General features: G+C 36.4%; 2 protein-coding genes across 2 annotated transcripts; both read left to right on the top strand.

Moving 5' to 3' along the window:
* The first annotated feature begins 4,294 nt into the window (after positions 1–4,294).
* LOC121810352 lies at positions 4,295–5,029 on the top strand. The gene has a single exon (XM_042211144.1). It carries the CDS (start codon positions 4,295–4,297, stop codon positions 5,027–5,029), a length of 735 nt encoding a protein of 244 aa, XP_042067078.1.
* A 9,044-nt stretch (positions 5,030–14,073) lies between these two features.
* Positions 14,074–16,466, top strand: LOC121811031 (mitogen-activated protein kinase 3-like). Its single transcript, XM_042211784.1, has 6 exons — positions 14,074–14,362; positions 14,457–14,586; positions 14,703–14,840; positions 14,921–15,253; positions 15,746–15,929; positions 16,045–16,466. Exons 1-6 carry the CDS (start codon positions 14,196–14,198, stop codon positions 16,212–16,214), a joined length of 1,122 nt encoding a protein of 373 aa, XP_042067718.1. The 5' UTR covers positions 14,074–14,195; the 3' UTR covers positions 16,215–16,466.
* The last annotated feature ends 1,020 nt before the right edge of the window (positions 16,467–17,486 follow it).

The raw sequence follows: 17,486 nt of genomic DNA, 5'->3' as shown, positions 1-17,486 counted from the left end.
AATTAAAACTGATTATTGTTTATGGATTTGTACATTTCAACTGTCAGTTTCACATCTTTAATTGAATGTGATGAGTATTTAAAAATTGAGTGTTCAATATGATTATTTATACATTTCAATCGGTGATTTCACAATTTCAATTGAATGTGATGAATATTGAAGAATTTAGTGTACATGATTATAAAATGTTCAAAGTCATTGAATGTAATAATATGAAATAAAAAATGAGAGCAGTTACACTTGTCTATTAATTTAAAATCATTTATTCAATTTAGCCGTTTTCAATTATAACAATAAATATGAAAATAAAGAGTTGAGAATTTGAAACAAAGAGTCTTTTAATTAAATTCATTCATAGCACCACCCAATCATATATAAACGGGCATGTATATACTTATTTTTCATTCTCTGAGCCACCTCCGCTATCGCACCTAAATTCCTGACGAGTTGACAGTGAATATTCTATAAAGCGTCGTTAGAGAACAATGAATATCGACGCTACTCTGAAGAAGATGGAGTGCTTACCAGAAGATGAAGCATGAAGAGGATGGAGGCGCCCCTGACAACATCCAAATAACTACCTACTAACCGAAAAATCTCCATTGAAAATCAACAACGAAAAAAGCACGCGATTGTATGGTGAGAAGCAACAGTCATCTTCCATGAATGAGTGAAGGGGGCGGTGTAAAAGCGGAGTGAAGAATAATAATCAGCGCATTATAGTAAATATTAGTAACACTATGTTTATTTAAACTTTACTAGATTAAAGTGGGCCTTTGATATGAGCCATTTTGATAATTACGATTTACGGTACACGTTTTTAACATATTTTTCTTCCTTTTTAATATTTAAATTTTTATGTATTTATTTAAAAAGTACATATTAAACGATTCAGATTTGGTAGCGATTTTTTCATTATTTATTTATTACAGCCCTATCAATGTCGTTTACATATATCTCTATGTGCTATATTTCGAGCCATTGAATAAATAAATGATTAAGATATGGTGGCTGTTAATATTTTATTGATTGACAATTAATGAGATTAATCTTAATTAATTTATGGGATTGATGAGATTAACTATCATTTAATTTGTAGTTTGAAATTTAGATAAATAAGTCTATTTAATGGGTAAATTGTTGATTGATTGGCAATTTATTGTTCAATTTCTTTTTGAATTTTCATGGTTATTTATGGCGTCAAATAAATACTATGATTTAATAATAAATGAAGTAAACCCATTAGAGAAAAAGAAAACGGAATGCATTTTTTTTATATATTGTGGTGAATTCTAGAGCTGCTGCATTCCACAATCCATATAATCCATAAATTTTTAAGTGCAAATATTCCAGTATTAAAGAAAATATTCGGTGTTTAACACATGTAAGATGGAGAATTTTTAATTTTAATATACTAATACTGTACAGGGTTTAGGTTTTTATAGTATAGGGTCACTATATTGCAATGAAATGAAGCTCGACTAGGAAGTGTCTCACCAGTGCAATCTTAAATTATAGTTTTTGATAAACAATATCTTAATTATTTTACATTCCATATGCTACAAAGTTGGGGATTGTAAACATTAAAAATTGATAATGGTCAATTTATTTAAGACAATTATTCAATTACAATTTACAGTCAAGCTTCAGGTAAAAAAAAACCACTACTACCAGTACGGATTATTAAGTAGGCCGACTCAGTCTAAGGTATTGAATACAGATCTAAAACCCCCAAAATAGAATGAGTGATCAACAAAGTAAAATTGAACTAGGACGGAGGAAGATTTTTATTGATATTTGGTTCATTTGTTGGTCATGATGAGTATATTTTAAAGTTAAGGGTTTAGAATTTAGGTTTCAGGGTTTAGGTTTTTTATTGTATAGGGTCACTATATTGCAATGAAATGAAGCTCGACTAGGAATTGTCTCACCAGTACAATCTTTAATAATTGTTTTAAACAAAATTGCATATATGCAAAAAATTTGCCTTGAGGAAGCTTCATAAAGTAATAATTCCACACATCAATAGGAATCCACAACCTCTTGGTTTGGAAAAGTAAACATTAATCATATGGTGAGAGTTTGGAGATTTGAGGCTATTAATCCGTATGACTTAAGAAAAATTAGTTTTACTTTTACAGAAATGTCAGTAAATGCACAAATACGAAGAAATGAGGACTAAGTCTTTATTTTCGATGTTAAGGGGAAGATCATTGTTATATTCCTAATCATTATTTGAATCTAAGAATTTATACAGACATGAGAAGTTTGGTATGTTTGATTATTAAAAATCGATAATGATTGCATAATATAAGCATCAGATATTTTTTCCCAAGTTCGTATAGGGAACTAATTGTATGAGGTGAATATGTGAAGCAAGATAAGATAACTTACCTTAGAGATCATTATTTAGATGAGAAATATGGTGATGAATTAAGGAGTTAATTAATCATAATTAACGGTTTAATTTGGTCAAAATCAGGATAAAAAACGTTGCCCGTTAAAATCAATTTTGGTCTTTACTCTTTTCTTAATTATACTGCTGTTTATGTATGTTTGCCGGTTTTGTCTTTATATTTAAAAGATTTAAATTAATATTTATAGATTATTAATAATATATGAATTTTCATTTCATATTTATGATGCATAATAATTTGATATTATATACTACAATTGGAAAGAAAATATATTGAGCCGTGCATCGCACGGGGGTGACACTAGTAGTTAATAAAAGAGAAGATAAAGTAAATAAATTTGAAAAATAGCCTTTAATGTTGAAAATTATATTTGTCTAAAAATCTAAAGAATACAAAAGTTTTTGCAATGATATATATTAAAGTTTAAAGTTGTGTAATGATACTTTTAAAGAATAGAGTTGCAAATGATATTATAGCAAAGTTTATAAATTAAATACAGTTGTCTTAATATGTAAAAGTATAAAAATGCCTTTTAGGTCCAAAAATATGAAAAGTTTAAAAAGTCAACATTATAAAAAATGTGAAAGATGACTGATGATATTTAATAAAGATATGAACCACAAATGATATTAGCGCAATATCCATAAACTTAAAAATATATTTCTCTCAAAATATAATAAATTTAAGGGATAACTGCCTTAAAAGTCACTAACTTTGCCCAAATTCCGATTTTTCCCACGACCTTTAAAACTGGCATTTAAAGTCACCAACTTTGTCGGGTCACTGGTATCTCCTAAATTGACCCGACCCTGTGTTTTCCGGCAACTGAGTGTCCTATGTGGCATGCCTGAATGTTGACGTGGATGGCATCGGAAAATCGTAAAACGACGTCGTTTCTAGGGATGTCAATGCAGCCCGCAACCCGTGGGCTGACCCGAATAACCCGCCAAATTTATAGGGTTAGGGTTGAAAATTTCTACCCCGATAAAATTACAACCCGATTAGCCCGCACCCGATTAACCCGCAACCCGTTAGGGTCAGACCCGAAAACCCGATGGGCTGGCCCGAAAACCCGATAAAATTTCTATTGTTCTATTTGTTTGACTCCGAATTGGACAATTTCATTGATTATTTTTATAATATAGATAACTAAAAAAATAACATCCAATTTTATATTAAACATATAAATTATATATTAAATTTTTATTAATATAATAATAAATAAATAAATAAATTAGAAACTTCTAATTCATTAATAAATATTTAAATTTATAAACATGTTTTAAAACATGCTTTAAAATATTTAAATTTATGTTTTATTTTACACAAATCTCAAATATTAGTATTTGATCATGTTTGTGTTTGAGTTTAAGTATAAATCTCAAATTTATCATAACTAAATATTTATATTTTATAAATATAACTAATTTTCGTCATTATTTATTGGATTAATCGCATGTTAATTTTATCGGTAGCAACCCGATTAACCCGCCGGGCCAGCCCGAAACCCGAGCGTTTAGGGTTAGGGTTGAACTTTTATAACCCGAAAAAATCTCAACCCGATTAGCCCGCACCCGATTGACCCGCAACCCGAGTAGGGTTGGCCCGAAACCCGGTGGGCCGGCCCGATTGACATCCCTAGTCGTTTCTAACACCTAAAACGACGTCGTTTTACGAAGCTCCTCCGGCACACCGCCAGGGCTTTCACCTCCTCCGCCTTCCAGCCCGGCGACGCCGTCATCCTCACCTCGTCGTCGTCGTTCGCTACCGTGAAATCAAACCTCTTCTCCCCCTCCGTCGCCAGCGTCCGCATCAGTCTACCAAAGCAAACCAGGCTTTTATAGACACTGAAAAGCAACCCTTCAACCACAACTCCAATGGAACCCAACGCCGGCTCCTTCTGGTTTCAGCCCCGCCGCCGCCCCCTCCTTAATCCGGTGGCTCTCATCTTAACCATTCCAATTATAGCCCTACTCATTCTCTTTTTTGTGATACATCCATTCATCTCACACACCAATCAAATCCTGAGGCCTAATTCGGTTAAAAAGAGCTGGGATTCGCTCAACATCTTGCTTGTTCTGTTCGCCGTTCTCTGCGGAATCTTTGCCCGACGCAACGATGACGATCGCCCAATTGCAGCCGCGGCTAATGTTTGCGATCATAGGCCTAGCCAGTCTGTTCCGGCGTGGATCGATTTTCCAGATCGGAGAGAGTACAACAGCAACTTCGGCGGCGGTAGGTTGCGGCGGAGCAGCAGCTCTTATCCTGATATGCGGCAGGAGTCGGTTTGGGAGATTGAAGGTGCTAACAGGAACAGGTTCATGGATGATTTTGAATTTAATTTCTACACGTCTCCTCCGCCTCCTCGTGTAGAAAACTATGAGCTCCGGCAAAAGAGACACGAGGCTGAGGCTGAGGCGGAGGCGGAAATTCACGTGGATAAATTTGAGGTTGCAGCACCTCCTGAACACATGACTCCTCCACCGCCTCAGCCGAACTCGATTTTCATCAATATATTCAAAAGCAGGCGGTACACACACCCATCCGCCGCTCCAGCACCGAGTTTTTCCCGGCGGCAGTTAGGTTTTTGTACGCCGCCGAGAACGACTTGATCGCGGCGTCGGAGGGGCAGAACACGGTGAGGCCTTGCTTGGCGAGGAGAGAGAGGAGGTTGAGATCGGTGGGGGCGGAGACGGGGCCTCGGCCTCCGGCGAGGCGAGGACGTTGCTGATCTGGATGAAGGAGATGTTGTAGGGCGATTCGTGGATGGATTTGAGGAATGTGGCCATGGGAGGGTCAAAATCGGAGTCAGCGGGGGTAGCCGGAGATGCCGGAGGTGATGTTGACGTAGCCATAGGTGCCGGCGGCCTCGCCGGAGGCTTTGAAGAGGGTGGAGGGGTGGTGTGGTGGAGTTTTTTGGAGGGAGAGGATGATTTTGAGAGTTTTTAATTTTGTTTTTTAAGTTTTTTTTTTTATGTTGCACAGTCAGTAATTGTTGCCCATGTCACCGCCACGAGACGCCACATCAATAAAATACGACACGTCAACTCGCTCTTTCGCCAAAAAACCATCATGGGAAATCGGCGACAAAATGCAAAGTTGGTGACTTTATACGCCAATTTTAAAAATCGTGAGAAAAATCGGAATTCGGACAAAGTTGATGACTTTTAAGGCAGTTATCCCTAAATTTAATAATATCTATCCAATCTTCAGTTAGTTGTTGCCAACCTTCAAATTATAGCAAATGTATGCAATTGCATTCCATATCGATTACTTTATTGCATCATCGTTTCTCTGATTGCGTAATTCAGTTCATTTTCTCAACGACTATATTTATATTTGTATACAGTTATTAAATTTAAAATAAAATAAACGAGGCTCATTGCTCCTTGCATTGGATTTTCTGAAGATTAAATACTTAATCATGCAAGTTGTTGGAAATGGCTAACAAACAAATAAAAAAACTTAAATAAAAATACGAACAACTTTATTTAGAGTTTAGACTATTTTTGGCAGCTCCTAAATGACCCAACCTGGTCGTCTTTAAAAGCTGAAGTGAAATATGTGACTTTCGAAACTTAGCTTACCTACACTATTTACACTTTTTTTCCTTGCTATACGATTCACATCTTATAATTTACATGATTTAGCATATAGTGATAAAATGTTTACATCTTGTGTTATTAAGACATTCCCAATAGTTTGAATATTTCATCAAAAATCGATGAACTCGGTATAGACAAATTATTTAATCTCCAATTAATATTAGATAAATAAAAAGTAAAATGTGAATGATAAGCAAGAAATGAATTTCATGTGCAAAAAAAATTGAAAATGGGAATTTGGGCTTCGATATGCTAATAGGCTAAATAGCCCATTGAGTCATTTATAATTTTATGCATGTAAGAACCACGCTTCACTAAACCACTTTACTAGACCAACCCATTTGCAGTGAGGCCCATCCGGCAGCAAACAGCCTCCGAATTTACAGATTAGTTTGTGAATTTTACAAATTTGATTAGTTGGACAAAATAAATTATATACCCTCTCGTTCCTGTAAAAGCATGTGCACTTTTCATTTCCGTTATTCTTATTAAAATATAGGCATTTCCAATTTATTACTCATATATATCAAGTTATGTACAACTTAAACTACCATCAAAACACTAATACTCCTATTAATGTAAGTCTCACTATCCACTAACACTATTTTAACTACATTTCTCCTCCTCCCTCTTATTTTATCAATTTCGTCTTAATTCTCGTGCCATATCATATGTCCATATTTTTATGGGACGGAGAGAGTACTAGTCTATACTAATATAAAAGACGAGTTTTGACATGCTTTAGAATTTTCATAAATTTTAGGTATGAATTTAAATATTTATAAGTATTGGGTTGTATTAAGTACTAACAAACTTGTCATTAGCTATCATTACGTGTATTTTGAAAGATTTTATGGCCAATCAACATTTTGAACAATTATGCTAATATAAAAGACGAGTTTTGACATGCTTTAGAATTTTCATAAATTTTAGGTATGAATTTAAATATTTATAAGTATTGGGCTGTATTAAGTACTAACAAACTTGTCATTAGCTATCATTACGTGTATTTTGAAAGATTTTATGGCCAATCAACATTTTGAACAATTATGCACTAATTAAAATTATTTAATTCAGGCCGCCATTGAAAAATGTAACGGCTATACAATAATTAAATTTTTTTAATTAATTAGGGAGTCATTAAAAAATATAACTGCCACAAAATTAAAATTGTGGAAACGACTAATTGCACTAAATAATATGGCAATTACTACAGAAAATAAGCGCAATAACTTTTGCATCACTATTAAATGTCATATACAAATCCAACGCCAAAATCAGGCTTTTAGCGTTTAAATGAATTCTTTATATCGTTGCAAAATTTATTTTTGACATTACACCATTTAACATTAGCAACGTCACAAGAGATAATTAATGGATACAATTCAAATCTATGGCTATGCCTATAAATATATGCCAATTGCTAACTTCTAATTCACTTACTCAACTGAATTTTATGCTAAAAGAAAATTTTGATTTTAGTAGTATGATTCTTGCTATACTTTTTTATATTCATATACTTTACGCACTCTTTTCGTGTGATTATTATGTTACTAATATTTATTGTTTGTATTTTTACGCACTCTTTTAGTATGATTATTATGTTACTAATATTTGTTGTTTGTATTTTTTTCAGAGGAAGAAAATTGAAACCATGTGAAATGGAATTCACATTCCTTAGTGATTTCCAACTACCATAGCGTCATCAGTCAACTATAGAAATCATGGAAGCATTTCCCTGGCCATATTTTGATTTTGAAATTGGTGAGTATTTTGTGAATTTTTATAGTTATGATATTTTGCGTGTAAATGCAAATTTGTATTTCATTGTTCACCAACACAGATATATCTTGAAATTGCAATATAAGGTCTGTAGTTAAAAATTGTTTGAAAATCTTACCTACAGATGAGGACTAATGGCTTGATGGAGAAGATGACTGGACGATAAAAGTGTTGGAGACAATGAGCGGGGAAAATGAATGCTATTGAAGATAGATGGAGATGGAGGCCAGTCAGTGGACGATGAGGCAAAGGTGCATGAGCATAGGCGATTTTGGATTTCATTTTTTTTGAATTTTTAATTTCTTGGTTGCATTCTAATCAAGTATTTATTTATTTTTCAATTTTCTTGGTTGCTATTGCTCAACGATTTTTTAGTTAATAGAATTATTGAATGTTAATTGACTAGCAATTAAAGAGATTGATGGTTGTGTAATCATTTCAAACATATATATTATATTTAATTGTTTACGTTATTAAAAATAATCTATAAGACAATACAGAAAGCTATTTTGATTTTCCAACATTATTAGAAACTATTAATAACAAAATCAAATTTACTTCGTAATTAATGTAATTGGTTTACATTGTGATCTATAAACTCTATATAATTTTATTTATATTTGCAAACTCTATATAATTTATCTTTTATCATTTTATTTACTTAATTGTCATTTTTTATTTTGTTTGAAGACAATTCAAGTCGTGCAACGCACAGGGTTGATACTAGTATTAGATTAAAACCTAGTTCAAAGCAATGTTGTTTAAGTAGACCATTTGAATTACATAAACAAAAACTTTGGAACCGTAATGCAAAACCAAGTCGATGTGCCCTTTAACCCCCAAGACGAGATACGTCATATTAGTGCTCACGAATTAGACGTGTTGTCTCCAAAGACGAATCAACTCGTTTGTAGCAGCACCGATGACAAAAGGGGCTAGGACGAACTGGAGGAGGCGAATACATAGGGATCGATAAGGAATAATGTAGAGAGAATGGGTATGTTGTGCGTAAATTAGTATACATTGAAATGTATTGAGTGACTATCCTATATATAGGCAGAGTCAACTGCAATCGGATCATGCTAGAGTCAAAGCACAGTCAATTTTGTCATCATGATTAGCGTGTAACAACCTACCGTTACTAACATTACGTGGGGCCCTAAGTACTTAACTTATCTTCGTCCTATGGACCCTAAGAGTGTCCACAACGCCCAAAGTACAACCACAAAAAACTCTTCCACCAGCCACAAAAACTTGTCCAGCCTAATAGTGGACGTGTCCACAGTCACAAATCACATTATTTTATTAATTGTTGGTATATTTTAATTGAATTGGAACAAAATTAATTGGACAAAAATTAATAGAATGGAATGTAATGAAAAAAATGATTTGGGAATAAATATTTTATAGATAATTTTTTTAAATTTTTTTTTAAAAAAAATAAAAAATCGAGCGTCGGTCACCACCGCGGCTTTCTCCGGCGTGCAATAGACCGCCGTGGTCAGCGCCGCGGCCCATACCACACCGCCCCGTCCTCGCCGAGTACTCAGCTCTTGGACGTCCACCCCACCCCGCCCTGGTTGCCCTTGTCCACCCCAATAGGGAGCCGCGGCGCCGCCGAGGACTCGACGGCCGCCGCGGCTCACCTATTGTGGACAACTCTAACAAACCGGCCCTAATAGTTTAGTTTTGCATTTGGGCCTTGACAAGGGAGTGGTAAATAATGAACATAGAGGAAAAATCATTCTAAATGGTAACCAAAGTAAGTATACAAGTACTCTCATATATATAAATTTGACTGGAACTGCGTGAAACATAATCCGATCCTAGTCTTTGACAACATCTAAGACTTAGACTGGGTCATGGGATTTTCAGAGTTTAAGTTCAATTATTATTATAACAATTTTGACATTATTATTTCAATGGTTGACAACTGATCATTCCTCATAAATACTCCATTTCTTAATGACCATTGAAATAAGCAAGAGAGGGGGGGCTTGACTATGTAGCATCCATATCCATGAAGGTAATCAAAGACCCAAACACACGTAACTAGCTAGAATTCAAATTAAAAGTTAAAAACATTTCATCTTAAATTTTATGACTAATTTGGATTCAAATTCGTGAATATTGCAGAAATGTGATACTTGGAGTTACGAATCGATCCAGTTTTAAATTACTACTCCATTTTATGATTTGGATTTTGTAGGAGATATTTGGATCATAGACGTCAAATAATCTATGATTAGGTTGATGCTTATTTGGGGGGACTATTTATATAGTTTTAAATTACAGTATATTATATTCGAAAGGTATCTCGATTGAACTATTCAACTGATCAAATAAATTAAATAAACTGACGGGATACAATCCGGTGAGGTATTAAAAGATTATTATTACGTACTATATTTTAATGTTTAATGATTGCTGCATTTGTAAATCAAATTATATGATATATCTACAGGAAATAGTTGTTCCATGAAGTCAACCTTGACATGCTAAGTTGCTCATATTGACCCACCCAGCTTAACTGCTCACAGGCTCACAGCTGTGTTGAAAACGCAACCACCACCACTAAATTTATAAATCAAATATAGTATAGCATCATTTTTTATACTACTACATGTTTAACTATTGTGGAACAATTAATAGTTTTAATTGTAATTACTGTGGAATAATTGAAACAAATATAAAAATGTTACTTCAGTTTTAAAAATTAGAAGATCAATGACAACCCTATTTTAAACAACCATCATTTAGCAAGAATCATTCAAAGTCTTCACGCGAAATACTTTCTATGCCACAGAATCTTGATATAGGAAATTCAACTCGGGATGGTACTATATATACATGGGGATTTGGATCCTCTACGGTGCACAGCACTGCTGTGCACCTCACAACACATTAAAAAAATATTTTTTTTTTATTATTAAAAAATTATTTTATTAGGTGCACAGCAGTGCTGTGCACCGTAGAGGATCCAAATCCATATACATGGAGTATTTAACAGTTCAGACATTAAATTTTTTAATTTGCTTTATAGGAGTATGTTAAGGACCTAAATCCTTAACGTCGATTTCCACACAAAATCAAGAAACGAGATGTCGTCGTTGTCGAGCGCCCAGCGTTGGGTCGTGACTTGGACGGCAAAAAGGGGCGGTTGAGCGCGAGATCAGCCTCGTCGGCAACCTTAGGAGATGTTTCTTGTTTGCTACTCAATTGAGCCAAAAGAATGATAATTTCATATATTGATTGAATGAATAAAGTGATAACACCCTAGCCCTATTTATAATACTAGAATACTAGCTTAGGGAACAAGAAACAAATATAAGAAAAGATATGCAAATCCTAATATATCTAAACTAATTAATACTAATCCTAATACTCGTATCAACTCCCCCACGGTTAAAATTCACCTTGTCCTCAAGGTGGGAACCACGAAGCAAAAAGGAGAGTTGAAATCAGAAGCTTCGGCGTGGCAACTCCTCCTGGATCAAACACACATCGAACAGCTGAACGTCTCCCTTCTTCACCTCCATAAAAAATCAACAAAGGTAGACTAATGTGGTCGTCCAAATTCAACGCTAAAATGGAAAGTTCTGCCACACAGTCATGAATGCTCAAACACGGCGTGTTATTTCGCAAAGGAATCAACCTTGGATCGGCGTCGAGCGATGTTGATCGTTGATTCAGACTTGTAACATCACCAACATTCAAATCCTTATAGACACAAGCACTTTCGTGGAAAACAGTGTAATCACCAATAGAACCATCCTCCTCTTTATCTTCTAGCAATGTCTCCTCCTTTTCACCAATCTTCTCATCATATACCCCAACGAGCACTTGCAGTGACTTGTTGTCGTTCATGACAATCCCTTTGTTCGTGACGAACTCTCCAGGGGACTCGTTGTTTGGAACATCAAGAGGAGCGCCATCATTGTGAACATCGGTAATGTCATTGGGAACATCATCACCGAATCCTATCGTGGGAGTACTATTAGTTTTCTCTTCGGCAAAATTCTCATCTTGAATGTTCTCCTCAAACTCCTCCCCATCATCCGCATAACAGAGAATGCGTTGTTTACACACATGTCCCATCACCCATTTCTCGGGACAGTGCCAGCATAGACCCAACCTGGACCGTTCTGACTTCTCCGCCTGGGAGACCCGTATTAGCGGTAGGCGTGGCTGCTCCGGAGTTTGACTGGTCACACGTGCGGGCTGAATGTACAGGTCCCGCGTTGGCTTTTCGGTGAAGTAGCGGGGCTGGTGGGAGGCGGGCTGGACTCGCGCTCTTACCTCCTCCCGAGGGCGAGGTCGGTCCCAGCACGTCTCCGAGCGTCGGGCCCGGTCAACGGTCGGGTAGCCGTGGTCTTGCTGTTGCGCTGGTGGGTCCCAGCACGTTGGGCGGTGCCGCTGCGTTGCGGTTGTCGGGTAGCGATCAAACCCTAATTGGGTGTGATGATCTCCGCGATTAGATAGGCGGCCACCCCCCTCGACGTAGCCACCGCGGTGTCGGGGCCAAGCGTCTTGCGTGCGATCGCGGCACCCGATGGCCTGGTATCTCGGTCGTGGGCGATGATCAGGTGGATCCAAGTGGTGTGATACGTAGGGTAATTCTGGATCAGGCCACGACGGCGGGCGGAGTACTTTCACCCGGCTGCTCGGAGGGTCCCAACTGGTTACACGGCGAGGTTGGGCCTGCTGGTAGGGACGGAATGGCTGTGTGGCCTGAGGGAAGTCGTATTGACGACGGCGATAGCCGGCGTAGTCGTATGACATGTTGACGGACTGAATCGTGGTTGCGGTAGAAATGGTGGTGATTTATTTGGGGATATGGATGAACGCAGACGGAGGATGCTGAGCTCTCAATGAAAGCACCAGTTGTTAAGGACCGTCCTCCTTAACGTCGATTTCCACACAAAATCAAGAAACGAGATGTCGTCGTTGTCGAGCGCCCAACGTTGGGTCGTGACTTGGACGGCAAAAAGGGGCGGTTGAGCGCGAGATCAGCCTCGTCGGCAACCTTAGGAGATGTTTCTTGTTTGCTACTCAATTGAGCCAAAAGAATGATAATTTCATATATTGATTGAATGAATAAAGTGATAACACCCTAGCCCTATTTATAATACTAGAATACTAGCTTAGGGAACAAGAAACAAATATAAAGAAAAGATATGCAAATCCTAATATATCTAAACTAATTAATACTAATCCTAATACTCGTATCAGAGTATATATTTAAATTGAATTGCCTCAAGCACAACATAAACTAGAAAGAATTATTAGTCAATCAAGAGATATACAGTCTATTCGCCATTTTGTTGAATGATTTCATTATCATGAGTTATAATCCAAATGTTACAATTTTCGATTTTGGAATTCATACGATTTCCTAACTAATTCACACATATTTCGCAACAAATTAATATAGTAGTTTTTAGAGTAGTTTATTTTAGCCGTTAGCAGTAGTATACACACACACACACACACTAGATTTGTGTCTGAATTTAGTTCTTTCGAGCTAAATTTTATTTTTTTGACTTGCTGAACGAGGTTTTATTAATGAAGTGCTCCATTATTGCATGACAATAGTCAATAGTAATGAAATATAACAAAATCATTTGTATCAAATAAAAAATTGAGTATACCAATCATCATATGCAAACTATTCATTTATAAATAACATTTTGTAACCACCTTGTTTTTTAAATCATTTTTATCTTTTGTAATCTTTTAGTTCGCTTTCTCTACAACCATCACAATTCACAAAGAAATTAAAATTTATGCAAAACAAATGGAATGATTCTTATAAGTTCATGTAGGATATACGAAACTGATGTACGATGAAAATAAACACGTGTGCAAGCACCAATTAAAATCCCACGACTCAACAATGAAAAAGCACTAGATTTGCTCACACTCCATGATTTTTCTAAGATATTTCCATGTTCCAACCTCTGAAAAACGTGGAAACTCAGTTTTAATTCACTTTCACATAGCAGTAGTACGTATCAAATTCCAACCCATCATCAAATTCCAAAAATTATAAGGAATATTATAAAATAAAAACCAAAAAGCAATACAGTTCCGGTTCCGCGTACTTCAATAATGGACCCAACCCAAATCGTTGACGAAACACCACAGTAAATCTGGAGCGTTAGATCTGAAAGCCAAGACTAAATAACAGGCGTCCGATCACTGACGGCTTACCATTGCCATTACTCGCTTTCTACTTATCCACTGACTTCTGTTTAACTTCAACTCCTTCTTCTTCTTCCTGGAAATATCAATTATATATATACATGCAATCCATCTCCAATATTCATACGTGTCTTCATCTTCCACGATTCTCGTAGTATTCCATCTCACAACCACCGCGTAATCGCATATGGCTGACATGGGAGGCGCCGGCGGCCAGTACCCCGATTTTCCGGCGGTGGCGACGCATGGCGGGCAGTTTATCCAGTACGACATCTTCGGCAACACTTTCGAGGTCACCGCCAAGTATCGCCCTCCGATCATGCCGATTGGCCGCGGAGCTTACGGCATAGTCTGGTAACAATTTCACCACACACAAATACGACGTAGTTTAAGTTCTGTCGTCGGTCAATTAATCAGTTTTGTTCTTCTTCTCCTGTGAATTAATTAGCTCGGTGAGGAACTCGGAGACGAACGAGATGGTGGCGGTGAAGAAGATCGCGAATGCCTTCGACAACTATATGGATGCTAAGAGGACTCTCAGAGAGATCAAGCTTCTTCGTCACTTGGATCACGAAAATGTTCGTATTTCGATGATTCGATCCCCTCCGTGTCTTTTGCTACTTTCAACTGAAAGCAGAGTTTATTATTGACTATAAATTTGTGAATTTCTAAATTGATTGAGGGATGTCGACAGGTTATTGCTATAACTGATGTGATTCCTCCTCCAATAAGGAGGGAATTCAGCGATGTTTATATAGCAATGGAGGTCATGGATACCGATCTTCACCAAATAATCCGATCGAATCAGGGGTTATCGGAGGAGCACTGTCAGGTAACAATTTTGCTCATCTTCGATTGATTCAATTTTTGCCTAATGCTAATACTCTTGCTTGGTAATGGTTGCATTTGCAGTACTTCTTGTATCAGCTTCTGAGAGGCCTGAAATACATACATTCTGCTGGTGTCATACATAGAGATTTGAAGCCTAGCAATCTGTTGCTCAATGCCAACTGTGACCTCAAGATATGCGACTTTGGGCTGGCGCGGACTAGCACTGAGAACGACTTTATGACAGAGTATGTTGTGACGCGATGGTACAGGGCGCCCGAGCTGTTGCTCAATTCCTCTGAGTACACTGCTGCAATTGATGTTTGGTCAGTTGGTTGCATCTTCATGGAGCTTGTCAACAAAAAGCCGCTGTTTGCTGGGAAAGATCATGTGCATCAAATGCACTTGTTGATTAAGGTACATACATTACCAATCTTAAAAGAATCAGGATTTTCCAATTATAGCTTCATGTATGCTGCAAAAGGGCTACTTTTTGTGTTTGTTTCCTAGATTTTAAGTTGCCTGTTATTTTTGGAGCTACTTATTTTTGTGCGGTTGCTACACAAAATCCATATTGCAGCATATCATTCAAAAAGTGAATGAAATTTCATTCTTGATCAAAACTTGGCTTTGTTTTCTAAATTCTTAATCTTGAATTGCTTGATTTGCCTCTCAGAACTAAATTTCTCTGTTTTGAAGCTAATATTTCAAATTTTGATCCATGCCTAAAAAGGGCTAGCTTAGTTTCCTAGTTTTTTTACCCTAAATTGTTTCATTTGTCTAGAACTAAATTTATCTGTTTCAAAGATTGCCTTTTTTGTGGGATTGCTGCATAGATTTCATTGCTTGCCATTACTCTTAATGCTTCATTAGCACTAAACGTCTCTGTTTTGATGATCCGTTTTGCAGCTTCTAGGCACACCTACTGATTCTGACCTCAATTTCACAAGAAACGAGGATGCAAGAAGGTACATCCGACAGCTTCCATGCCACTCCCGTCAGGACTTAGCTAAGGTTTTCCCACATGTCAATCCTCTGGCTATTGATCTTGTTAACAAGATGCTGACAATAAATCCAACAAACAGAATCACAGGTAATAATTTCCTCTATGTTGTTCGTATCCCACATTAGACCTATGTGGTTCAATTCCCACATTAGACCTTGTTTCAGTTGATGAAGAACTAAAATGTGATCATATCTTATATCAGTGGAAGAAGCCTTGGAACATCCATACCTTGCAAAACTACATGATATAGCCGATGAACCGGTTTGCTCCACACCATTTGCCTTCGATTTGGAGCACCAAATGCTGACAGAGGAGCAGATGAAGGACATGATCTACAAGGAGGCTTTGGAACTGAATCCTACCTATGCCTGATGACGCTACCCTCGCGAGTGATGATTTTGAATTATTTGGACTCAGATAGCACAGGAAGACATACTTCGACTTCAACTCCGCCCGTTCCACTTTTTCGCTTGGGCAAGGCCAACCATGAATGTGCCAAGTTACATCATTTATCTCTTATGCTTTCTGTAGACTGTATTCTATATTGAGAGCTTGAGTTGAGTTTTTTTTTTTCATTTTTCTTTAAAACATTAATATTATTTTTATGTACAGTTAGTTAATGCTTCCGTTTGACTAGATTATAAGTTTAATGCAATATATAAAAGAAAAATCGCAATCGCAATGGATAAAATAAATAAATCATAAATCAAATAATTTACGCCTGCGTCCACAGCCCACTTATCAAATTTTTGTAGTATGTAAATAAATGAATACCTTATTCTCAATAAATAACACTATATTGCATGACAATTTAATTAATTGGCCAAATCGTTCACACATACGAACACACACACATCATATCGTTCCACATACGAACACACACACATCATATCGTTCAAAATCGGAAATGGACTCGACCCGAATTGTGAGCCTAATTAATGTGTTTTTACTCATTAATATAATACGAATTCTAGATCCGCCAAGAATGTACACGTGTAAATATTTTGCTAAGGTTTGACCTAATGCATTAAAGAGATGGTCATATAAAAAATTTCACCATTCAATGATTGATAATGGTTTTCACATTCTCGTGACAAGAAGAATTCTCATTTAAAGTGGAGAATGTTGAGTTTTACCATATATGATCTTCTTTGCATGGAAAACAAGTCTATGAAAAACATTTCTTTTCAGTTTTTTTAATACAAAAGAAATATTCAGAGTAAAAAATTGGCGAGGAATGGCAGTACATGCACAATTTAGAACATAACCCATAACAAAAACGCAATCAAATCAATGTATAAACAAAAATAAACACTCTATCAGTGGCGGAACCAGAAAATTGAGTAAGCCGGTGCTAATTTTTATATAAAAAAAACTCCATAATAAAATATTTAATTTTACATATAATGTCTGTTCAACTTTTACAACACACTAGACGATAACTGTTTTCGACGAGTCGCCATGTTTTGTAATGTCTGTTTCCGTCTTGCCGGGTCACTATTTATGTTTTCCGCAATAGATTCGACGCTTGTAACATTAATTCTTTCTTGATTTATAATCGGATCCGGAATTGAAATACTACTATCATCTGGAGCACTTGTAGTTGAATCGTTCCTTTGTATTTTGGAAAAATTCTGATGCATA

The sequence above is a fragment of the Salvia splendens genome, chromosome 7 (genome assembly GCF_004379255.2).
Source record: "Salvia splendens isolate huo1 chromosome 7, SspV2, whole genome shotgun sequence".
NCBI classification, from domain to species: Eukaryota; Viridiplantae; Streptophyta; class Magnoliopsida; order Lamiales; family Lamiaceae; genus Salvia; species Salvia splendens.
The sequence above is the reverse complement of the archived record's forward strand: the minus strand, read 5'-3'. Positions and strand labels throughout refer to the sequence as shown.

What these genes read in the sequence shown, in the direction of transcription:
- LOC121810352 (XM_042211144.1), top strand. Translation starts at nt 4,295, where the DNA reads ATGGAACCCAACGCCGGCTCCTTCTGGTTTCAGCCCCGCCGCCGCCCC.
- LOC121811031 (XM_042211784.1), top strand. Translation starts at nt 14,196, where the DNA reads ATGGCTGACATGGGAGGCGCCGGCGGCCAGTACCCCGATTTTCCGGCG. An exon ending in GGAGCTTACGGCATAGTCTG is followed by an intron (nt 14,363 to 14,456) that starts GTAACAATTTCA and finishes TGAATTAATTAG; the next exon opens with CTCGGTGAGGAACTCGGAGA. An exon ending in TCCAACAAACAGAATCACAG is followed by an intron (nt 15,930 to 16,044) that starts GTAATAATTTCC and finishes ATCTTATATCAG; the next exon opens with TGGAAGAAGCCTTGGAACAT.